Raw genomic sequence first — 20,269 nt, forward strand, 5'->3', positions numbered from 1 at the left:
TATAAAACAAAACAAATAAGCAAGCAAGCAAATAACCCCCCTCCCAACCCAAAAACCCACAAAAAGAAACAAAACCCCTCTGACAAAATTCAGCCTTCCAAGGAAGAAATATGATTAAAGAATCATCAAATCTATTCAATTGGTAATTTTATTCCATGCTTACTTTGAAAGTTATCTCTGTTTGGTATATATACTGACAGATGTTAAAATCCATCAGCAAAATTAAGTTAATGCTGAAATAACATATCTGCGTTAACTTTGGTTTGCAAGCAAAATATGGACTGCATATAATTTTGTTACTAGTAATGATTGGCACACATATGGCACTCCTTATATAGACATCTTGGTATGTCTGGCACTTTTCTTGAGTTGTTTAAGAGACTGTTTTCACTGGAGTTGGAAGATAGCTGTGATAAATTACTAACAAAACACTATCCTACAGTCACAGAGAGAATGCAAAAATACTGTAATAAATTGAAATTACAAGTAGGGCAAATAAACCACACAACAATCTCTTCATACTACTTTGATCAAGTAAAGTGCTGACATGAAAAACAGAGATGCTAAAATGGTAGGACATCTTGTTGGATTCTTGTTACTTTCTAATTGCATTGGTGTGCATGTCTCTTAGATAGAGACTGTTTTCTTACCAGCTGTGTATGCAGAATAGTTGAGAGGCTTTTTTAACAGATACACATTTGAAATTGTGATGGAAGTATTTATTTTTGAGATCTTTATCACAGTTGTTGGCATTGATGAATGCCCTGTGTTCAAGAGTCATGGCTAAGTTTTGCTTATAGAATTCATATAGCTGAAGTTCTCATAAGGTCATTTTTTTAGGTGACAATTTGAAATTTCATTGTATATGAAATTTCCAGTTCCAGTATGTTCTTGTAAAGCTAAGAATTAAAGTTCAGTAATACCTGAAGAAGGTAGAAGACAGACTGTTTACTTGCAGAAAAGGGAAGATTGGTTTATAATGATTAACTAATTTTTTTATGTTTGACTTTGAATGGAATGGGCCTTTCTTCTTTGAATTCTAATAAAATTTAAATGTTTTTCTCTAGTTTTTGAGAAACTTCAAGGAAGAAAATACTTTCTGTATATTCTAAACTTTTCTTAAAATAGGATCACATTTAAATCACTTCAGTTAGTAGAAAGAGGCATATCAAGACCAAATTCAGTCAGGTCGCTTCCTTTAATATCTTCTCTAAATTTTAGCTGCAAGTTGTGTCTTGTATGAACTAATAATAGGAGATAAACCACAGTAACTTTTTGCTGAGTGTAGGCATATGTTTCTGAAAAGGTATTTTTGGTGAACCTTGTTTAAAAAAAGTGTATAAAAAGTGTTTTGACTCTTCAGGAAAGCTGAATGTGGTACAACTTTCAGTACTTTATGTCATAGGAACTCATTAAAGGCCATCAGGAGGAGACTTGACAGGGTGCTTGGTTACATGGGTTAGTTGATTCTATTCTATTCTATTCTATTCTATTCTATTCTATTCTATTCTATTCTATTCTATTCTATTCTATTCTATTCTATTCTATTCTATTCTATTCTATTCTATCACTTGAAAGTATAAAGTGAAGACATGACAACACACTCTGCACATTCTTGGAAAAAATTGTTTCTTAGGTTAGGAAAACTGGAAGTGATGGATTTCTAATCCGTGTGGCATTGCCTCAGAAAAAAATAATGCCAAAGCTAGGAAAACCATACTCGTTCTGAGTAGTGAGATGGTGGGTAGAAAATGTGAAATTTCTGTAATTCTTGTGAAAAAAATGTATCATACAATTTCTAGCAAAACACAAACCCACTGAGTTAGCATTACGACACCAAATTTCAGCCATTTTCTGTCCTATGTTTCAAGCTATTCAGTGCTGGTTTTTTTCTATGTATGGGGAAAAAAGCTTAACAATTAAGTATTTTCAGTTGTTGCATATATGTATCTGGTTGTTGTTTTGGTATGTATGTGTGTGTATACTTGCTCTCTTGCATTAGAGATTCTGCACCCTGCATATATCTTATTTCCAGCTTGTTACAATTACTTTTCAAATGTTTTTTTCATAAAAATCTATTTACTTGTAATTCTTGGGAGACCTTTACATTGTGATATAGATACAGTCTTACCTTAGAAAGGTTAGGAAAACTAGGGATTTAGCTTTAATGTATTTTACTGTATGTTATTGCATAATTATAAAATAGTGAAGTTTCAGTTAAATTTCAACTTTATTTGCTCTTTTTTATTTGTTTTTGTTTGTTTGTCTTGTGTGCCTTTTTTTTAAAAGACCTAAACTCATTCCTTTTAAAGCAAGCTTTGTCTAATTGTACTTTCTCCCTAAATGGTAATGGAAAAGATGGCTTTAATTTCTTGTTTAAGTTTTGCCAAAATTTAACTTGAATAAGTGCTCCCACCTTTGAAATAAATTGGTGTCACAAGCCAATAATAATCAATTACATGGATTGTATCTTTAAACAAAAAAAAAAAAAATCTGAAAATTAATAGAAATTGAACTACTTTTAAAATATGGGAGTCTATGTGACTAAGGATATTTTTGGCTGAAACACTAAAACAAGAGCAAAGCTTCAGTTGTAAGAAAATAAATTTGAATTCTATTGCAATTGGTGAAAAACTGATGAGTAATTTTTGCTGTAATGTCTTTCTACAGAAAACCACAGATGAGGAATAAAGATACAAGGTTATACATAAAAACAGACAGTAATATCTTTGAAACAACTCCTATGTCAGCAGACTTTTTGTAGTTGTATACAGAAATCTCTGACTGGAACATTTGTTTCTTTATAGTGAAGATCAAATAAAATTATTGACCAGCTCTCTCTAGGTAGCCTTTTCTGTGACTGTCTATGAAAGGAAGTAATCCCAATTCTGATTACAGATGATGAGTCAAAATGCATTTGTGTATAATCCCACAACTTTGCAAGATACACGCTGCATCTGTAAGTGAAAGTGAGTTTATGTAGACCTAGCTTTTTTATTGCATGGATTTACAGGACTTGGTAACCGGAGGATTGATATGAACCAGCATTCAGATGCATGTGTTTGATGCCAAATTATTGTAAAGAGAATACAGAGTTTTTAATAGAAAACCTCAACAGTGGGTATTGCTAATGCTTATTGCCACAGTATTTTACTGTCACATCATCCATCATATCATAATATTGCAAGACTTGTGATGTGTCATTAAAAAATGCTAGCAGCCATGGTTAAGGTATTTAAGCCCTTCAGGAATAATTAAGTGAGATACTGGTATCTATCTGGTATCTATCCATCCATAAGAAGGGCCGGTTGGATGAGCCAGGGAATTACAGGCCTGTCAGCCTGACCTCAGTGCCAGGCAAGATCATGGAACAGGTCATCCTGAGTGCAATAACACAACACTTACAGGATGGCCAAGGGATCAGGCTCAGCCAACATGGATTTAGGAAGGGCAGGTCCTGCCTGACCAACCTGATCTCCTTCTATGATCAGGTGACCCGCCTGGTGGATGTGGGGAGGCCTGTGGATGTAGTTTACCTGGACCTCAGCAAGGCATTTGACACTGTCCCCCATAGCAAACTCCTGGCCAAGCTGTCAGCCCATGGCTTGGACAGCAGCACTCTGAGCTGGGTTAGGAACTGGCTGGATGGCCGAACCCAGAGAGTGGTGGTGAATGGTGTCACATCCAGCTGGCAGCCAGTCAGTAGTGGAGTCCCCCAGGGATCAGTGCTGGGCCCCATCCTCTTTAACATCTTTATTGATGATCTGGATGAGGGCATTGAGTCTATCATCAGTAAATTTGCTGATGACACCAAGCTGGGGGCAAGAGTTGATCTGCTGGAGGGTAGAGAGGCTTTGCAGAGAGACCTCGACAGGCTGGACAGATGGGCAGAGTCCAACGGCATGAGATTTAACGCATCCAAGTGCCGGGTTCTGCACATTGGCCACAACAACCCCATGCAGTGCTACAGGCTGGGGTCAGAGTGGCTGGAGAGCAGCCAGGCAGAGAGGGACCTGGGGGTGCTGGTTGATGGTAGGATGAACATGAGCCTGCAGTGTGCCCAGGTGGCCAAGAGGGCCAATGGCATCCTGGTCTGCATTAGGAACAGTGTGGCCATCAGGAGCAGGGAGGTCATTCTGCCCCTGTACACTGCACTGGTTAGGCCACACCTCGAGTACTGTGTCCAGTTCTGGGCCCCTCAGTTTAGGAAGGATGTTGACTTGCTGGAACGAGTCCAGAGAAGGGCAACGAAGTTAGTGAGGGGCTTGGAACACAAGCCCTATGAGGAGAGGCTGAGGGAGCTGGGGCTGCTTAGCCTGGAGAGGAGGAGACTCAGGGGTGACCTTATTGCTCTCTACAACTACCTGAAGGGGGGTTGTAAACAGGCAGAGGTTGGTCTCTTCTCCCAGGCAGCCAGCACCAGAACAAGAGGACACAGTCTCAGGCTGCACCAGGGGAAGTTCAGGCTGGAGGTCAGGAGGAAGTTTTACACGGAGAGAGTGATTGCCCATTGGAATGGGCTGCCTGGGGAGGTGGTGGAGTTGCCATCACTGGAGGTGTTCAGGAGGAGACTTGACAGGGTGCTTGGTTACATGGGTTAGTTGATCAGGTGGTGTTGGGTGATAGGTTGGACGCGATGATCTTGAAGGTCTCTTCCAACCTGGTTTATTCTATTCTATTCTATCTTCGTAGTACAATGTTGTCTTTTCCTACATCACCTTTCTATTTTTTTCTGGAGCAGTGAATTACTTAAGCATACAAAAATTTAAAGTATAGTTGTTGACATGGTAACATTAAAATAAATAGGGCTCCACACAAGTCTCAGCAAGGTTTCTAATTACACTAAAATCCTTTGACATTGTCTTCCCCAAACATAACCAATCAGCTTTCAAAACTTGTTTAAACTTCAAAATGTAATTTCAAGCCTACACAAAATACAGCAGGGAATCTCTTAACCTGGGTGTAATATATGAAGTTGTTAAGATTTACCAGCCTGATTAGTTACTTTTATTTTGGGGCCAGACCAGTGTGGTTAGTGTAAGTTCTGCTGTGAATTCAAAGGCAAATTTCATGTTCCTTTTCTTGGGTTTCAGTTTGTACATTTTGGTTTCCTCTTCTGTCACCAAACCCTTGTGTCTCTGAGAAGGACAGAAAAGACAGAAAAACTAGAATGCTCAATCTGGGAAGCACTAGTTACACCTCTTTGGGCTGGCTAAAATCAAGTTTCATCACGTACACCTACTGACCTTGGTTCATTGTAGTTCAGATTCCTCTGAATTGCTTTAGCCTATACTGTAATCGTGCCTTGAAGATGAATAGCACTGTAAAATGTGATTTTTTTTTCTCATTATTTTATTTATTTATTTTTCATTCCTCTTGCATTAAGAAAAAAACCCACAAACAAAACCAAACTCAGCAGCAAAAAGATCACACAAAGCACTTTGTATTGATTTCACAGTACAGAACATCTCTCTCAGGGCTTGCCTGGTGTTGCCTCAACCTGGGTTGATTTTACCCTTTTACAAAATTGCCTAATAGTCAAGTGATGTTTACCCTAAGATCTCTCAAAACCATATATGGATTACTTATGCTTAACAAGTAATAGCCCTTTTATTTCAGCTTGTCCATTTCATACTCAACTGTGTTACCAAAGAAAAAGCAGGGTAGTGAAACTTACAAAACTAACACAAGCAGATGGCAAGACTGAGGAGGAAGAACCTCTTCAACACATTCATAATCTGAGGATGGTCTTAAATCCTTATGGCATTTTCCCCTGACTCTTTCTGAGTAAAAGATAGAAACCTTAGTACCCAGAGAAAAACTGCAAGGGTAGGTGTAATATAGATATTTCAAGAGGAAGGTTTTTTAAAGTAGGTTTATTTATGGGTTTGATTATTCTTAATTAATTAAATAGGCTAAAAGATGGCTTAAAATGTTATTTGGAATTACAACAAACTTTTGGTTCCATGTGTATGTATATATATATATATATATATATATATATATATATATACACACACACATAAAAGGCTGAATATAGTAAGTTCTCTAATTATCACCAAAAGCCAACTGTACTAAATATGAAACAGAGGAAGTGGGGAAGTATGTGATGGAGGAGAAGAAATAGGAATGGAGCAACAGAACTGTTTTTAACTGTAGCACTATTTCAGTTAGTCTTAAGATTTCACCTTGATAAACCTATAAATACTTCTTATCTCTAGGAAGCCCTTGGGAAAGGCAAGATTGTGTCTTAATGTAAGTCATGTTTCATCTCTTTCAATTTTTTTTTGTAATTTATTTTAAATGAGAACCCTCTGACACATGCTTCCTGAGAAGCAAAAGAAGAAGTCTACATAAATTTATAAATTTACATCCCATAAGCATCTCTAAGCATCTCTCTGCTGGAGTTGAAATACTATTTAATTTTTTTTTTAATTTTTTTTTTTTTTTTTTAATATAAGCCTATAGCAGTTTATAGCTTTCATAGTATCACTCTAGATACTTCATGTCAAAAATTCTCTAAACCCTGTGGGAGGAAGACTAACAGCAGTGCTTAACTTCACCTAGAGGGGAAGATAAAATGCTGCATTAAATTCCCATTTAAATCTTCATATTTAGAAGTAGGTGCTTCTTTCAGAGCCCACTGCTTTTCTCTTTTTCTCTCTCAGGTTTTCCTTAAATAAGGTAGAAAGTACAAGGCAGTACAGATTATCATCTTGTTGTATGGTAATTTTACTTATGAAATTGAAGGATTGTTTTAAATACACGTGACAGAGAAAAAAACTGATCTGAAAGCTTGAAATGGATACAAGAAAACAAAAAATGAGGGAATAAGTAGTCTCTTCAGCATATATTGGGAAAAGAATGACATACTGGATATATTCTGATATGTGTGGAAAATTGAGCACATTTGTTACATGTGCTTACATTTATCTCTTTTTTTTTTATGGTAGAATAACATGAACTAAGCACTCAAGACATTAGGAAATGTTGACAAGTGGTACCATTGGTTGAAATCAGTATGGATTTACCAGTTGTTTGAAGGCAGGGTCAATACCGTAGAAGAGTTTTGCATTTACGCGTTCTATACTTACTCTACTTACGGCATTTGTGATACTTAACATGCAGACCAGACAGTGTTTTCTCATCTGTGGAAAATGTTGGGGTTTTTTATTATTGTCAACCTGCTATAGCTTTCAAATGTCATCTTGAAGGAAAAGGTTTGTATGACCTACTTTATTCTACCAAGAGATCTATGATATGTTAACTAACCTGTATGTACAAATAGATGCTTCCCTGTAGACCACTACCTGAAATGATGATATCGGTACTTTTTTCCATTGTATGACTAATTTTATGATTAATCTTTCTCACTTCACATAAAATTTCTTCTAACTAATCCTAAAAAAAAAAAAAAAAGGCTATATTTGTCAAGTTTCTTAATGCAAATTTGATTCAGCTTCTAGCCTAAACAGTACATTTTTAAGGAAAATCTGAATAATTTATCTTCAGTATTGGTTATTTAAACACTGTAGAGCTGTTTATGTCCCCAGACATAAGTCTAAGAAATAAGTCTGGACACCAGACTTGTACAAGTGTGTAATTAAATAAAATTATATTGTCTGTCTTAAGATCTATAGTTTGGAAAGATCAGAATGGATAACAGCGTTTTAACTGGTGACATATGAGAAGAGGACATTATTCCATATTTAGAAAGTAGAACTAAGACTTTGAAAAGCTAGCTTCAATTCTATTTCATATGCCAGCTATGATAATCACTTAGAGATATTTCCCTAACAGATATAACTTCAAAATTTCAGATTTGTCTTCCAGTTTCTGAATAAGATGTTTATGTATGTGAGAGGCATTTTTGTGTGCATAGTGTATATAAACATGCATTGTAGGTTCTTCGCAATTCTTATAGCTACTCTGACCTATTTATACAGAATAACTGAAGTCTTTAATCATACAAATATTTAACTTTGATAGTAATGCTGAATTTAGATTTAGGAAAATATATCTGTCATTGGAAAGTATGCTACAAAATATGGCGTAAAGCTGCCCATGTGCTGATGGAGTGCTGTATAAATTAGCTGAAAAACAAAAAAAAATCAAGCAAAATACAACCACAACAAAACCAACAAAAAATCCCCAAAAGCCAAACCCAGAGATATTAAAAATGCCATGGTTTCTGTGGTTTGGGGGACTTTTTGCTTGTGGTGTTTTTTGGTTTTTTGTTTTTTAATTTGCTTTGGGGGGGTTGTTTTGTTTTTTTGTTATTGGGTTTTTTTTGGCACCCTGAATATGTAAAGCTGAGCAGCTGCAGGACTAAGATTTGCAGCCCTAATCTCTTACATTTTGAAAAAAATGGTAGAAAATTGAAAACTCTCACCTTTTATTTAGAATGCAGCTGCAACAGGGAAAGGTTTTGATGTAAATCCCTGCTTATCAGGGAGTTTTTATTGATCAATACTAATTTTGAGTGCAAAGCTCTCCTCTCCACCCTCCTCAGCCTCTGGACCAGAGATCAAAAGTTAAGTCTATTTACAAATGAGACTGATTCTCCCCATGTGCAGTTCCAGAGCTTCAGTGAGGAAAGCAGAGAATAAAGGCCAACATAATTGAGATCTAGATTTGGAAATATAAAGGATTTGATACTGAAAAATTGTGAAATGATATGTGAACATGAAGTTTCTTTTAAATAAACCCAAACAGGTTTTGTGTTTTGAAATCATAGCATCATAAAATTGTTTTCATATATATTAGGGCAACTTGTCTTTTCTGTTACATTTGAAACTGAGTTGATATCTCCTGTGTTATGTTAAAATTTAATGGATGTTAGACCATACCTGTAGCGACTCCTTCATCGTGTGCATAGGGGTGTGTACGCTCCCATGAAAGTGTACGTGTCTATCTGTGTTACTTTGTGTATATGTGTGTGGCTATGTTGAATTAATTTCCCATTTTTCCTCCGTGGAATATAATTTGTCATTTTTCAGTGAATCATTTTGACTACTTGGATTATCCTAAATACACTCAAAATGCATGTTGAAGATAGATTAACAATAGTCCTGCTTCTTATCTGGTCTCTTCCATTTCCAACAATCTGATTTATGTTTATATCAATTTTTGAGTACTTAAAACTGTTCATATTCGGTATGGTCCACTGAAAACTAGTTGCCACTTCGGGGAGATTCAAAGTTATTTTCATTTTGAATTAAAAATAGTTTTGTGGAAACCATTTGAACTGTATGGATACAACTCAGATCAAAATCATAAAACATCCAATTCTATCAGCAGCTGATAACTTTTGTGGAGATATACACTCCATTAATATTAATAATTTATAGCTCTTAGACATAGAAGTAGTTGGTGCTATGTAGATGGAGATACTAAGACAAGAAAAAGTTAAAGTGCTTAGATTAGTCATGAAAATGGTGGCAGAACTGAGAATAGAAATCCTTTGTCTTCATTTCATTCATTGATGTAATCTTTCCTTTCCTTCCTTCCAAATTCCTTTTGTCTTTCTTTCATTTTTTCCTTCCTTCCCAATTCCTTCCTTCCACATTCCTTGCTTCCTTCTGAATTCCTTCTTTCCATCTGAATGCCTTCCTGACACTATTTTTATACAAACTCCATAATAAAATCTGACACCTGATTTTGGATTTGGATTTAAGGTTTGACTTCTAAACTATTAGCTGAATCTTTATTATTTTTTCTCCAGGTGTTAAGAATAATGTGTATATTCATTTGCCAAGTTTTCATAAATAGTTTTGAGATTGATTATATGTTTCTCTTGCAAATTAAGTAAGGCTTAAACTGTCAAATGCAACTATTTATTTTTTTCTGTAGTATGGGCAAATTCTTAACTTGGTACTGTCTATGGGGACAATAGCGCTCAAAATCTAGCTTTCAGCCATTTCCTAGGTGACAGGGATACAGCTGTATAACTGTTGTACTGAATGGAAGGAAACAGTCAAGTGTTTGCAACCTTTCAACTATTTTTTAGTTTGACTTAGATAAACCCTAGGACTATCACTACTTCGGAAATCACCAGGTGTGGGACCAAGGAACTGCAATTCCAGTGTTTGTTTTGTCAATTTAATGTTTCTGCACAAAGGCAGTATGAGAAAATTTGTGAAACAAATCATAGCAAAGTTTTTTGTTTGATTTTTCTTTTCTTGACAAAAATCTTCTGTGTAGTAGAATTGGTCCTTTTTATGAATGAAATAAAGAAGAAAAAAAATCCAGAAATTGCTGTTAGTGCTTTCTAGTAATTTTTCAGAAACAAACTGTTTATTTCTATAGGGAGCCTAGTTGAGAAATGGAAAAAAAGTACTAAAAAAAATGAAGTTAGTAAATTATGCACAATGTTTAGGTTACTTTTTCATGTGTGCAAATAGTTATATGCAATGCAGCAGGTCTTTCGGGAGGTAATACATAGTTGTTGAATAATCCCAGCAGTTTTACTCAATTATGTTAAGCATAAATTACTTTTTCTTACTATAAAGATTGTTGCATTTAATCCCCATTTGCCATTTGTCTGTCACTGAGACAACTAGTTCCCAAATAATGCTTACTAAATTGAAATATAAATAAAGACAACTTTAAGTTTTACTCTGGGGTGCTTCTCCAGCCTGGGGGGAGGTTGCCTGTAAACAGACTCTCATTATTGCAATTCAAACATCTGCTTCACAAGTCCTTGAATATTACATTAAAAGGCAGTAATAACTATGAGATAAGAGGGTGATTTGTTAGTGAAATTGTTTATTATGTTGTCTAGCAATATCTCACTGATTCCTTGTGATCCCTTTATCAGTTGCATCTATTTGCCATGTTTGTTATGTTGTAGTCTATGGAGACTTTGGTGTAAAGATTACTTTGAATTACGTGTAAAATGAAAACATTATATTGTAGTGTTACTGTGTAAGCCTGATCTGCCAAAGCTGTAATTAGCCTACATCCTAAACTAAAGGTTCTTCTGACAGCAGCCTGAACTCTACTTTAGAATTATAGTAAGAATAATAGTAAGATTTTAATGATGGGTGTTAGATCAAATTATAATGATTCTATTACAACAGATTAAATTGCCAAACATAATAAGAGTTAAAGCAGGTAAAGGTAAAAAATGGATGTGGATTTTGGGGTAGAATTGCTATAATGTGTTTGGGCTCTTTTTGAAGAGTTTTAAGTTACCTGCACTTATATAACTTTACATACTGTAAGTAGCAGACAGTACTGTGCTCGTTACTCTTGTTTTTTTTAATTTACTGCAAACCAAAATCAAATATAATTCTCATTAATTTCTTAAGCACCTTAATGAATGTGTGTATGAGAGCTACTTTTACTTACATGGTCATTTTTATTTGTAATAGCTTAGCAATGTCATTTGCCATTTACCAAAGCACTTAAATGCTTCAATAATGTTCTCCCCACCCTTATACACAAACCATGTGATGATTCGCAATGACCTTAACATTCTTTTCATGTAAAGAGATAGAGGAATGCTGCTGAGAACTGTGGCACAGTGGATGGCAAGGAATATGACGCTACTGTTGAGTAACCTGACTTTTATATGGGTCAGACTAACCTATTTAGATGAGTGAGAAACAAAATGGCATCTGTTTTAAACCACAATTAATGGTCAGGCCAACAGATTGCAAAAGATATTAGCAGTATTTTTGTCATGTGTTTTCAAACATGTTTAATATTTTTTTAAAATAATATTCTAATGAATAATAATGTGATTATTGTATTTATAGAAGTGCTGAACTATATTCAGTTCTTGATTGATCCTTAAAGTAAGACACATTATCCTGTGCATTAAACAAACAAACAACAAAAAAAAGTAATTGTCATTTTTTGTTCATTTTCCACTTTTTCTAACTCTGAAATTTAGTGGACTTATCAAAAATACCGTGACAAGTTCAGAATTTTATATATATTATTAGGAAATAAGCTACTTTATGTTGCACGTTTCTAAAGTAGAAACACGTCTTTTTGATTTCAGAATTGCAGAACGGGAACTGTCACATCAAAAATAGTTTACAGAGGATAGAATCTGTACACAGGATTTATCTTTACTCCCTTGCAAGTTGTATAGGTAAAATGGTGTTAGACTTCAGCTGCACCAGAATAAAACCAGTCTGTCTCTCTGAGGATACCACGACCAGAAAAGTTATCTGGGGGAGACAACATGATACTTGTTTTCCTGACCCAGTCTTTTGGAATTCACCCAAATGAATCAGAGTGTGTTAATTATGAGTATTCTTTTCCCTCCCCACCACCTGGAGCCTGCATCCATTCAGATGGAATGATTTGCTCACTGTAGCTCCAGAATGGCTAAGGAATAAACATATTTCCCTACTGAGTGGCTTTTGCCCTTTCCTATTTTTTTTTCCCACTGGATTACCTGAAAAGCAGTCATGCAGGACTCATCATGTAGGTGTAGATAAATATGTAAATAGTATGTATACCTTAGGATGTCAGTTAAATACAACTTGATTTTCTAATTTTTTGTTTGTATAGTTGGGAGTGTAAAAGAGCTGTGTAACAGGCAGTAGCTTTTAGAGGGGAAAATTAAATGAAATTTTAAAATGCTAGATTGCTTTTAATTCCTAAAAATGTTTCATCTGCTTTCAAGATTTAACTTCTGTCATAGAAGTTCTCTTCTAGACCTGAATTTTGCTAGGATAGTGAGAGGTATTTAGGAAGTTTTTGTCTCTCTACCTTATGAAATAGTACTGTCAGTATGGTATAGTCACCATGATAATGCATATAGTATTAAATACATCAAAATAATAAACTCAAATCTCATGTAAATTAGGCATTTCTTAAATGGATTCCTCTTGCAAAATGACACAACCATTTAAACAGCTTATGTGAGGTAAATAAGTGTTCTTAATTTGTATTTGTATCTTTCATCATAGCAAGAATGAAACATAGCTTTCTCTGCTAGTCAGTGTATTTCACTAGCCTCGAATTCAGTAGTCATACTTAAGTAATAGTGAACTGTAAATATGTTTGCAAAAATGTATGGTATTTTGCTGGTAGATACTTACATATCTCATCAGTTGTTTGTTGGTTGTTTTTTTTTTTTTAAATAACAAGGCTATCTTATTAAAAATTAAATCTTCTAAACTGTTTCCCTGTTCAATTTGAAATATAAAGCAACTGAGATGAGAATACCAGTTACACACAATATTGTTCTCTGGTTTAGAGTAAGTAGTGTCATTTAGGACATTTGCTGGAGCAATTTCCATTTAATAGAAGAACTTGATAAAGAAAATAATGAATTAGGTCTTGTCAAAGGTATCCTTTCTCTTCCTCCAGCAAACATGCCTTCTCTTGTTGAAATAACTCTGGTACATCCTGTAAATGAAAATGTAACCTAGCTTGTGAGCACTCAAGGCTAATTTCCACTTTCTGAAGTGAAACATTATTATGAAGTGTATTTTCATAATGTATCATTTTCTATCCTATTTGTAGGGTTTGCTGTGTATATTGTATTGCAGTATTTATTTTATCAAAATTTATTCTAAATGCTTTAGCAAAGGTAACATTTTAATAAATCTTCAGATGTGTCTTTCCAGAGTGATCTAAATGAATAAAGTACAGGCTTGGAAACTGTTAAAATTTTCTTTAGTTTCCCCTGCACAGAAAATGTTGTCTACAGAATGTATGTAGAAGTGCAATAATATTTTGGCCTTAATCTAAGGATCAGACAAGGAAGTGCTATGGATCAAATTGCTTATGCAAATCCCTTATGGAATAAATCAACACTGTTGGTATTGTTTTAAGAAGCTATTACTCTCTGTTTTCCTATTTATTTATTAATTACTTTTAAACTCTTATTAAGAAATCAAATCTTGTGTATTGTCTTTTCAGGAGATAAGTGCAAGCCTACTGAATATGCTGAAATGAAAAACATGTTACTGGATCTACAAAATCAGAGATACATGGTGCAATCAAAAGATAAAACCATTGTGGAGAAAATGGCTTTAAAGAAACTTCTTGTAGATCGTATGTTTAATTATTTTGATTCAGACAACAATGGACTTGTGGACATCAATGAATTATCTCAGGTATGATTTAGATTCCATTTTCATTATCACAGTAGCTCTTCGGTTGTTTTTGTCAGCACCTACACACATGGAATAATTGTGTCTTTGAATGTGTTGACTTTAGAAAATATATGCAAGTCTTTGAGGTGGAAACTTCATTCAGAAATTTTGAAAAGCTTGATTATTCAGAAGTTCTGTGTTGACTATTCTGAAATTGGAATATAATGCATTATGATTTACCTTAGGGTGTTAGAACACTCTACGTTGTTTTGATCATGAATTCTTTTATTATGCAGTATGTGCTATCATGAAGTCCAACTGTATAGATGTAGCTTAGAAGTTAAAACACCTGAACATTATATTTTAAATAATTTCTGTAATACTGAGCAAGTATAATTTCTTTATGCATCTTAGGGTTAGAGAAGTACAGATGCAGTCTTAGAAAGGGCTTTAAACTAGTTTTGAAGAGGGAAGGGGCTGAAACCAGTCCCCCCAGGCCAGGGTCTGGGGGTGATAAGCCAGAGCCAGATGTGAAACCAGCAGCCCAGATGAAGTGCATATACACTAATGCATGAAGCATGGGCAACAAACAAGAGGAGCTGGAAGCCTTGCTGCAGCAGGAAAGTTATGATGTAGTTGCCATCACAGAGACGTGGTGGGACAACTCACATGACTGGAGTGCTGCAATTGACGGTTACAGGCTCTTCAGGAGAGACAGGCAAGGAAGAAGGGGTGGAGGGGTGGCCCTTTACATCAGGAAGGCACTGGATGCCATTGAGCTGGAGATCAGGGATGATCAGGTTGAGTGCCTGTGGGTGAGAATTAGAGGGAAGGCCAACAGGGCTGACATCCTGGTTGGAGTCTGTTATAGACCACCCAACCAGGAGGAAGATGTTGATGAGTCATTCTATAGGCAGCTTAAGGCTGTCTCAAGATCACCTGACCTTGTTCTCATGAGCAACTTCAACTTGCCTGATATCTGCTGGGATCTTAACATAGCAGAGAAGTGGCAATCTAGGAGGTTCTTAGAATGCACGGAGGACAGCTTCTTATCCCAGGTGCTGTGTGAGCCTACCAGGGGCAAGGCTATGCTTGACCTCCTCTTCACCAACAGGGAAGGGTTGGTGGGCGATGTGGTGGTCAGAGGGTGCTTAGGGGCCAGTGACCATGAGATAATTGAATTCTCATTATTTGGTCAAGCTAAGAGGGGTAGCAAGAAGACCTCCACTCCACGTCCGGAGGGCGGACTTCAGGCTACTCAAGGAACTAATTCAGAGGGTTCCTTGGGATAAAGCCCTTAAAAACAAAGGGATCCAGGAAAGCTGATCCTACTTCAAGGAAGAATTGTTGAAGGCACAGGGACAGGCTGTGCCAATGTGCTGGAAGATTAGCCGCCGGGGCAGACGGCCAGCCTGGATGGTTAATGAACTTTTAATAGAGCTAAGGGAAAAAAAGAGGGTGTATCACCTTTGGAAGCGAGGGGAGGCAACCCGTGAAAAATTTAAGGATGTTGCTAGGTCTTGTAGGAAGAAAATTAGGGAGGCAAAAGCGCATTTGGAGCTTAGTCTGGCCTCTGCTGTGAAGGACAACAAAAAGTCCTTGTATAAATATATTAATAGCAAGAGAAAGGGCAGAGACAACCTCCACTCCTTGGTGGACACGGAGGGGAATGTTGTGACAAGGGATGAGGAAAAGGCAGAGATACTTAACACCTTCTTTGCCTCAATTTTTACTAGCAGGACAGAATGTCTTCCAGACAGCTGGCCTCCAGAGCTGGCAGAAGGAGCCAGGGAGCAGCATAGTTTTCCACTGTTCCAAAATGGGGTAGTTGATGATCTGCTCAGCCGACTGGATCCCCACAAGTCCATGGGACCAGATGGGATCCATCCTAGGGTGCTGAGAGAGCTGTCAGAGGAGCTGGCCAAGCCGCTCTCCATCATTTTCCAGCAGTCCTGGCTCACTGGAGATGTCCCAGAGGACTGGAAGCTGGCCAACGTGGTGTCCACCCACAAGAAGGGCCAGTTGGATGAGCCAGGGAATTACAGGCCTGTCAGCCTGACCTCAGTGCCAGGCAAGATCATGGAACAGGTCATCCTGAGTGCATTAACACAGCACTTAGAGGATGGCCAAGGGATCAGGCTCAGCCAGCATGGATTTAGGAAGGGCAGGTCCTGCCTGAGCAACCTGATCTCCTTCTATGATCAGGTGACCCGCCTGGTGGATGTGGGGAGGCCTGTGGATGTAGTCTACCTGGACTTTAGCAAGGCATTTGACACTGTCCCCCATAGCAAACTCCTGGCCAAGCTGTCAGCCCATGGCTTGGACAGCAGCACTCTGAGCTGGGTTAGGAACTGGCTGGATGGCCGGACCCAGAGAGTGGTGGTGAATGGTGTCACATCCAGCTGGCGGCCAGTCAGTAGTGGAGTCCCCCACGGATCAGTGCTGGGCCCCATCCTCTCTAACATCTTTATTGATGATCTGAATGAAGGCATTGAGTCTATCATCAGTAAATTTGCTGATGACACCAAGCTGGGGGCAGGAGTTGATCTGCTGGAGGGTAGAGAGGCTCTGCAGAGAGACTTTGACAGGCTGGACAGATGGGCAGAGTCCAACGGCATGAGATTTAACGCATCCAAGTGCCGGGTTCTGCACATTGGCCACAACAACCCCATGCAGTGCTACAGGCTGGGGTCAGAGTGGCTGGAGAGCGGCCAGGCAGAGAGGGACCTGGGGGTGCTGGTTGATGGTAGGATGAACATGAGCCTGCAGTGTGCCCAGGTGGCCGAGAGGGCCAATGGCATCCTGGCCTGCATTAAGAACAGTGTGGCCAGCAGGAGCAGGGAGGTCATTCTGCCCCTGTGCACTGCACTGGTTAGGCCACACCTCGAGTACTGTGTCCAGTTCTGGGCCCCTCAGTTTAGGAAGGATGTTGACTTGCTGGAAGGTGTCCAGAGAAGGGCAACAAAGGTGGTGAGGGGCTTGGAACACAAGCCCTATGAGGAGAGGCTGAGGGAGCTGGGGCTGCTTAGCCTGGAGAAGAGGAGACTCAGGGCTGACCTTATTGCTCTCTACAACTACCTGAAGGGAGGTTGTAAACAGGCAGAGGTTGGTCTCTTCTCCCAGGCAGCCAGCACCAGAACAAGAGGACACAGTCTCAGGCTGCGCCAGGGGAAGTTCAGGCTGGAGGTCAGGAGGAAGTTTTACACAGAGAGAGTGATTGCCCATTGGAATGGACTGCCCAGGGAGGTGGTGGAATCGCCATCACTGGAGGTGTTCAGGAGACTTGACAGGATGCTTGGTTGCATGGGTTAGTTGATCAGGTGGTGTTGGATGATAGGTTGGACACGATGATCTTGAAGGTCTCTTCCAACCTGGTTTATTCTATTCTATTCTAAAGAGAGTTCATGGTAGTCTCTAAACAGCAATCTAACTACCAATCTAAAGCAGTAATTGTTGCTCTGGTTGGCATGACAGCACTTTTTTTTAATCTATGTAGAAGTCTACTAAACAGTGTTGTTGTGGCAAATGTATTTGGATTTACTAGATAATGTGAAGTCCATATTCGACAAACTTAATCATTGTTGAGCTCTATGACTGAGTCTGATTGTAGGCAACCTTCAAAAACTCAAGAAAAGATTTGTTAGATGCTACTGTTTGTCATTATCCTGTTTCAAGGTGAATGGCAGGGTTAAGAAATATTTAGGTACTATATATTTGCTTGTAAAATGTCAGGCTGAAGTTACTATTTCCTTACAATTAACCTCTGAACTTTTAGTGATAATTTCCAGAGCCAGGGGCTGCATGCAAATAGATATTGTTTCAAATAATAACAAATTAATTATTTCTAGAAAACAATGTTAAGATGTTATTTTCTTATACTTTATAAAACTGCGGTTTACTAATGTTTTTAGAACTCTTTCAGAACTTCAGCTTTCAAGGAAATTTTGTTCCTGTATGTATTTTATAAACAATAATTTGATATGAATATACAATATGAATAGGTACCATGCATTGGAGCCACAGATACAGATGTGAAAAATTATACTTAATGCTTAAAATAGATTTATCTATTGATTTGCAATCTAATGAAACTGAATTTGAGATCCTTCCTTATTTTGCCACTTGAAAATAGCTTGACTTTCTCACAGACCTGTTGGAAAATAGTTGAACATTTTCACCACTACAAATGTATTATCTAGTTATCAGTGAATCATGATCTTTACGTTAGAGGAGCAGGACTAAAGGACTAGTGCTGAAAGTCAGTATCAAAAGTATTCTGTGAAATTTCCATGTTTTCATAAAGAAAGAATTATTGTCTATTCAGTTGCTACACATATACTTTTTTCTTTGTTTCTCTGTGTCAAACAGTTTAAAAAAAAAGGAAAAAAGAAATCCATTATGGTGTTTTCAAACTTACTATACTTTTCCCAAATACCTTTATATGTTAAGAAAAAATTACATAATAGAATGACAACTGTGACATTTTTCATGTGTGAAAACTTACAACAAAAGAAAATACTGAATTCCTTTTGTGAGGCTTTGCAGTTAAGAACCCAGCTCCTATACAAGTGTATTTGTAAATCTTTGCCTTCATCTGTTGAAGGAAGAGTTTAGTCTGCGTATTTACTGAAACCAAACCATGCCCCACTTGGTTGTCTCTGAAGATTTAAAACAAGATATCAAATTACAATGACTCAGAGCAGCATTTTCAAATAAAATGCTTTGATTTTCAGACCATTATTGTTGATTTTATTTTTTTTAATACTCAATGTTCCTTTTCATTCCCTTGTTTTAGACACTGACTTTTTAATTATTTTTTTCTTGTTGAATATCAAGATCACTTTGCAAAGTGGGATTAGACTCTTTCCCTCTTCTGCCGTTAGTGTATATGACAGCTATCAGTGTTTGTAAGTTGGAATTGCTCTAGTGGAATGAACATAAGACTCTTTCCCTCTTCCGCCATTAGTGTATATGATAGCTATGGGTGTTTGTAAGTTGGAATTGCTCTAGTAGAATGAACAAAAGACCTCACCTTGAATGCACTATCTTGACTATGGTGAAGCAGGCTGACCCCCTGCAGCCCTTTAAAGTTGGCTGCATTATGGAAGACCCCATTCCAGAGCAGGTAGATGCCTGAAAGAGGTTGTGACCCTGTGGGAAGCTGTGCTGGTGCAGGCTACCGGCAGGACCAGGAAAGAGAGGAGCCCATGCTGGAGCAGGTTTACTGCTAGACTTGTGACTCTGCTGGTGGCCCACACTGGAAGTGTGTTCCAGAAGGACTAAACCCTTAAGAAAAGACCCATTATGGAGCAGTGCTAGTACAACTGTAGCTTGTGGGAAGGACTTCCATTGGCAAAGTTCTTGAAGGACTACTGAATCCTGTGGGACATACTCCATGTTGAAGCAAAGGAAGAGTGCAAGGAGTCTCCCGAGGAGAAAGGAGTAGCAGAGATAATGTGTGATGAACTGACTGCAAACCCTGTTCTTGTCCCCCTGTGTCACTTGTGGGGTGGAGGCAGAGAAAATTGGGAGTGAAGTTCAGCCCAGGAGCAGTGGGGGAAAGAGGTTTTTTAATTAATTGTTTGTATTTCTCGCTATTCTTCTCTTGATTGATCATAGAATAAATTAATTCTTCTCCAAGTTTTGTCTGTTTTGTCTGTGATGGTAATTGGTGTGTGATCTCTCCCCAGCCTTACTTAAGCTCATGAGCCTCTCATTACATTTTTTTCTCCCATGTCCAACTGAGGGGGGGGAGTAATATAGAGAAGCTTTGGTGGGAATCTGGCATCCAGCCAGGATCAACTCACCAGAGGAAGACATTATTGTACTCTTGCAAATGTTCTGGAGCCTAGGAGAATTTCTTTTCTCACCTGTTCTCATAATATAAATAAAATTTTGAAATGCACAGACATAAATAATAGTGTCTTTCTGCATGTTAAATTTAATTATATTAAGGAGATATGAAAAATATAATATTTGATGTAGAAAACAACAAGGAATCATGAAGTTAGTTTGTGTTTGCCAGAATATTGAACTTCAGTTTTTACTGCATCTTAAATTTTATATCTCCTCAATCTTGCTGTGCAATGAGTGCAATCAACCTCTTGGATTGCATTTTGTTATCTTGTTGGTGTTCATATAGTCATCCCACCTAGTGTAAAATTGAAATGCAGCAGTTGGAAACTGGAAATTATGACAGCAGCACC

At 37.6% G+C, this 20,269-nt stretch overlaps 1 protein-coding gene across 4 annotated transcripts in view; it reads left to right on the top strand.

The window, feature by feature from the left end:
- FSTL5 (follistatin like 5) overlaps positions 1–20,269 on the top strand; it is a 254,115-nt gene that overhangs the window by 123,280 nt on the left and 110,566 nt on the right. For all 4 annotated transcript variants that reach the window (XM_068137176.1, XM_068137179.1, XM_068137177.1 and 1 more), the window contains exon 5: positions 13,888–14,084. In XM_068137176.1, coding sequence (XP_067993277.1) covers positions 13,888–14,084 — 197 coding nt within the window. The remainder of the gene's footprint in view (positions 1–13,887; positions 14,085–20,269) is intronic.

This window comes from Melanerpes formicivorus, unplaced genomic scaffold (assembly GCF_026170545.1).
Source record: "Melanerpes formicivorus ecotype bairdi unplaced genomic scaffold, bMelFor1.0.p_v2 SCAF_4, whole genome shotgun sequence".
Classification (NCBI taxonomy): Eukaryota; Metazoa; Chordata; class Aves; order Piciformes; family Picidae; genus Melanerpes; species Melanerpes formicivorus.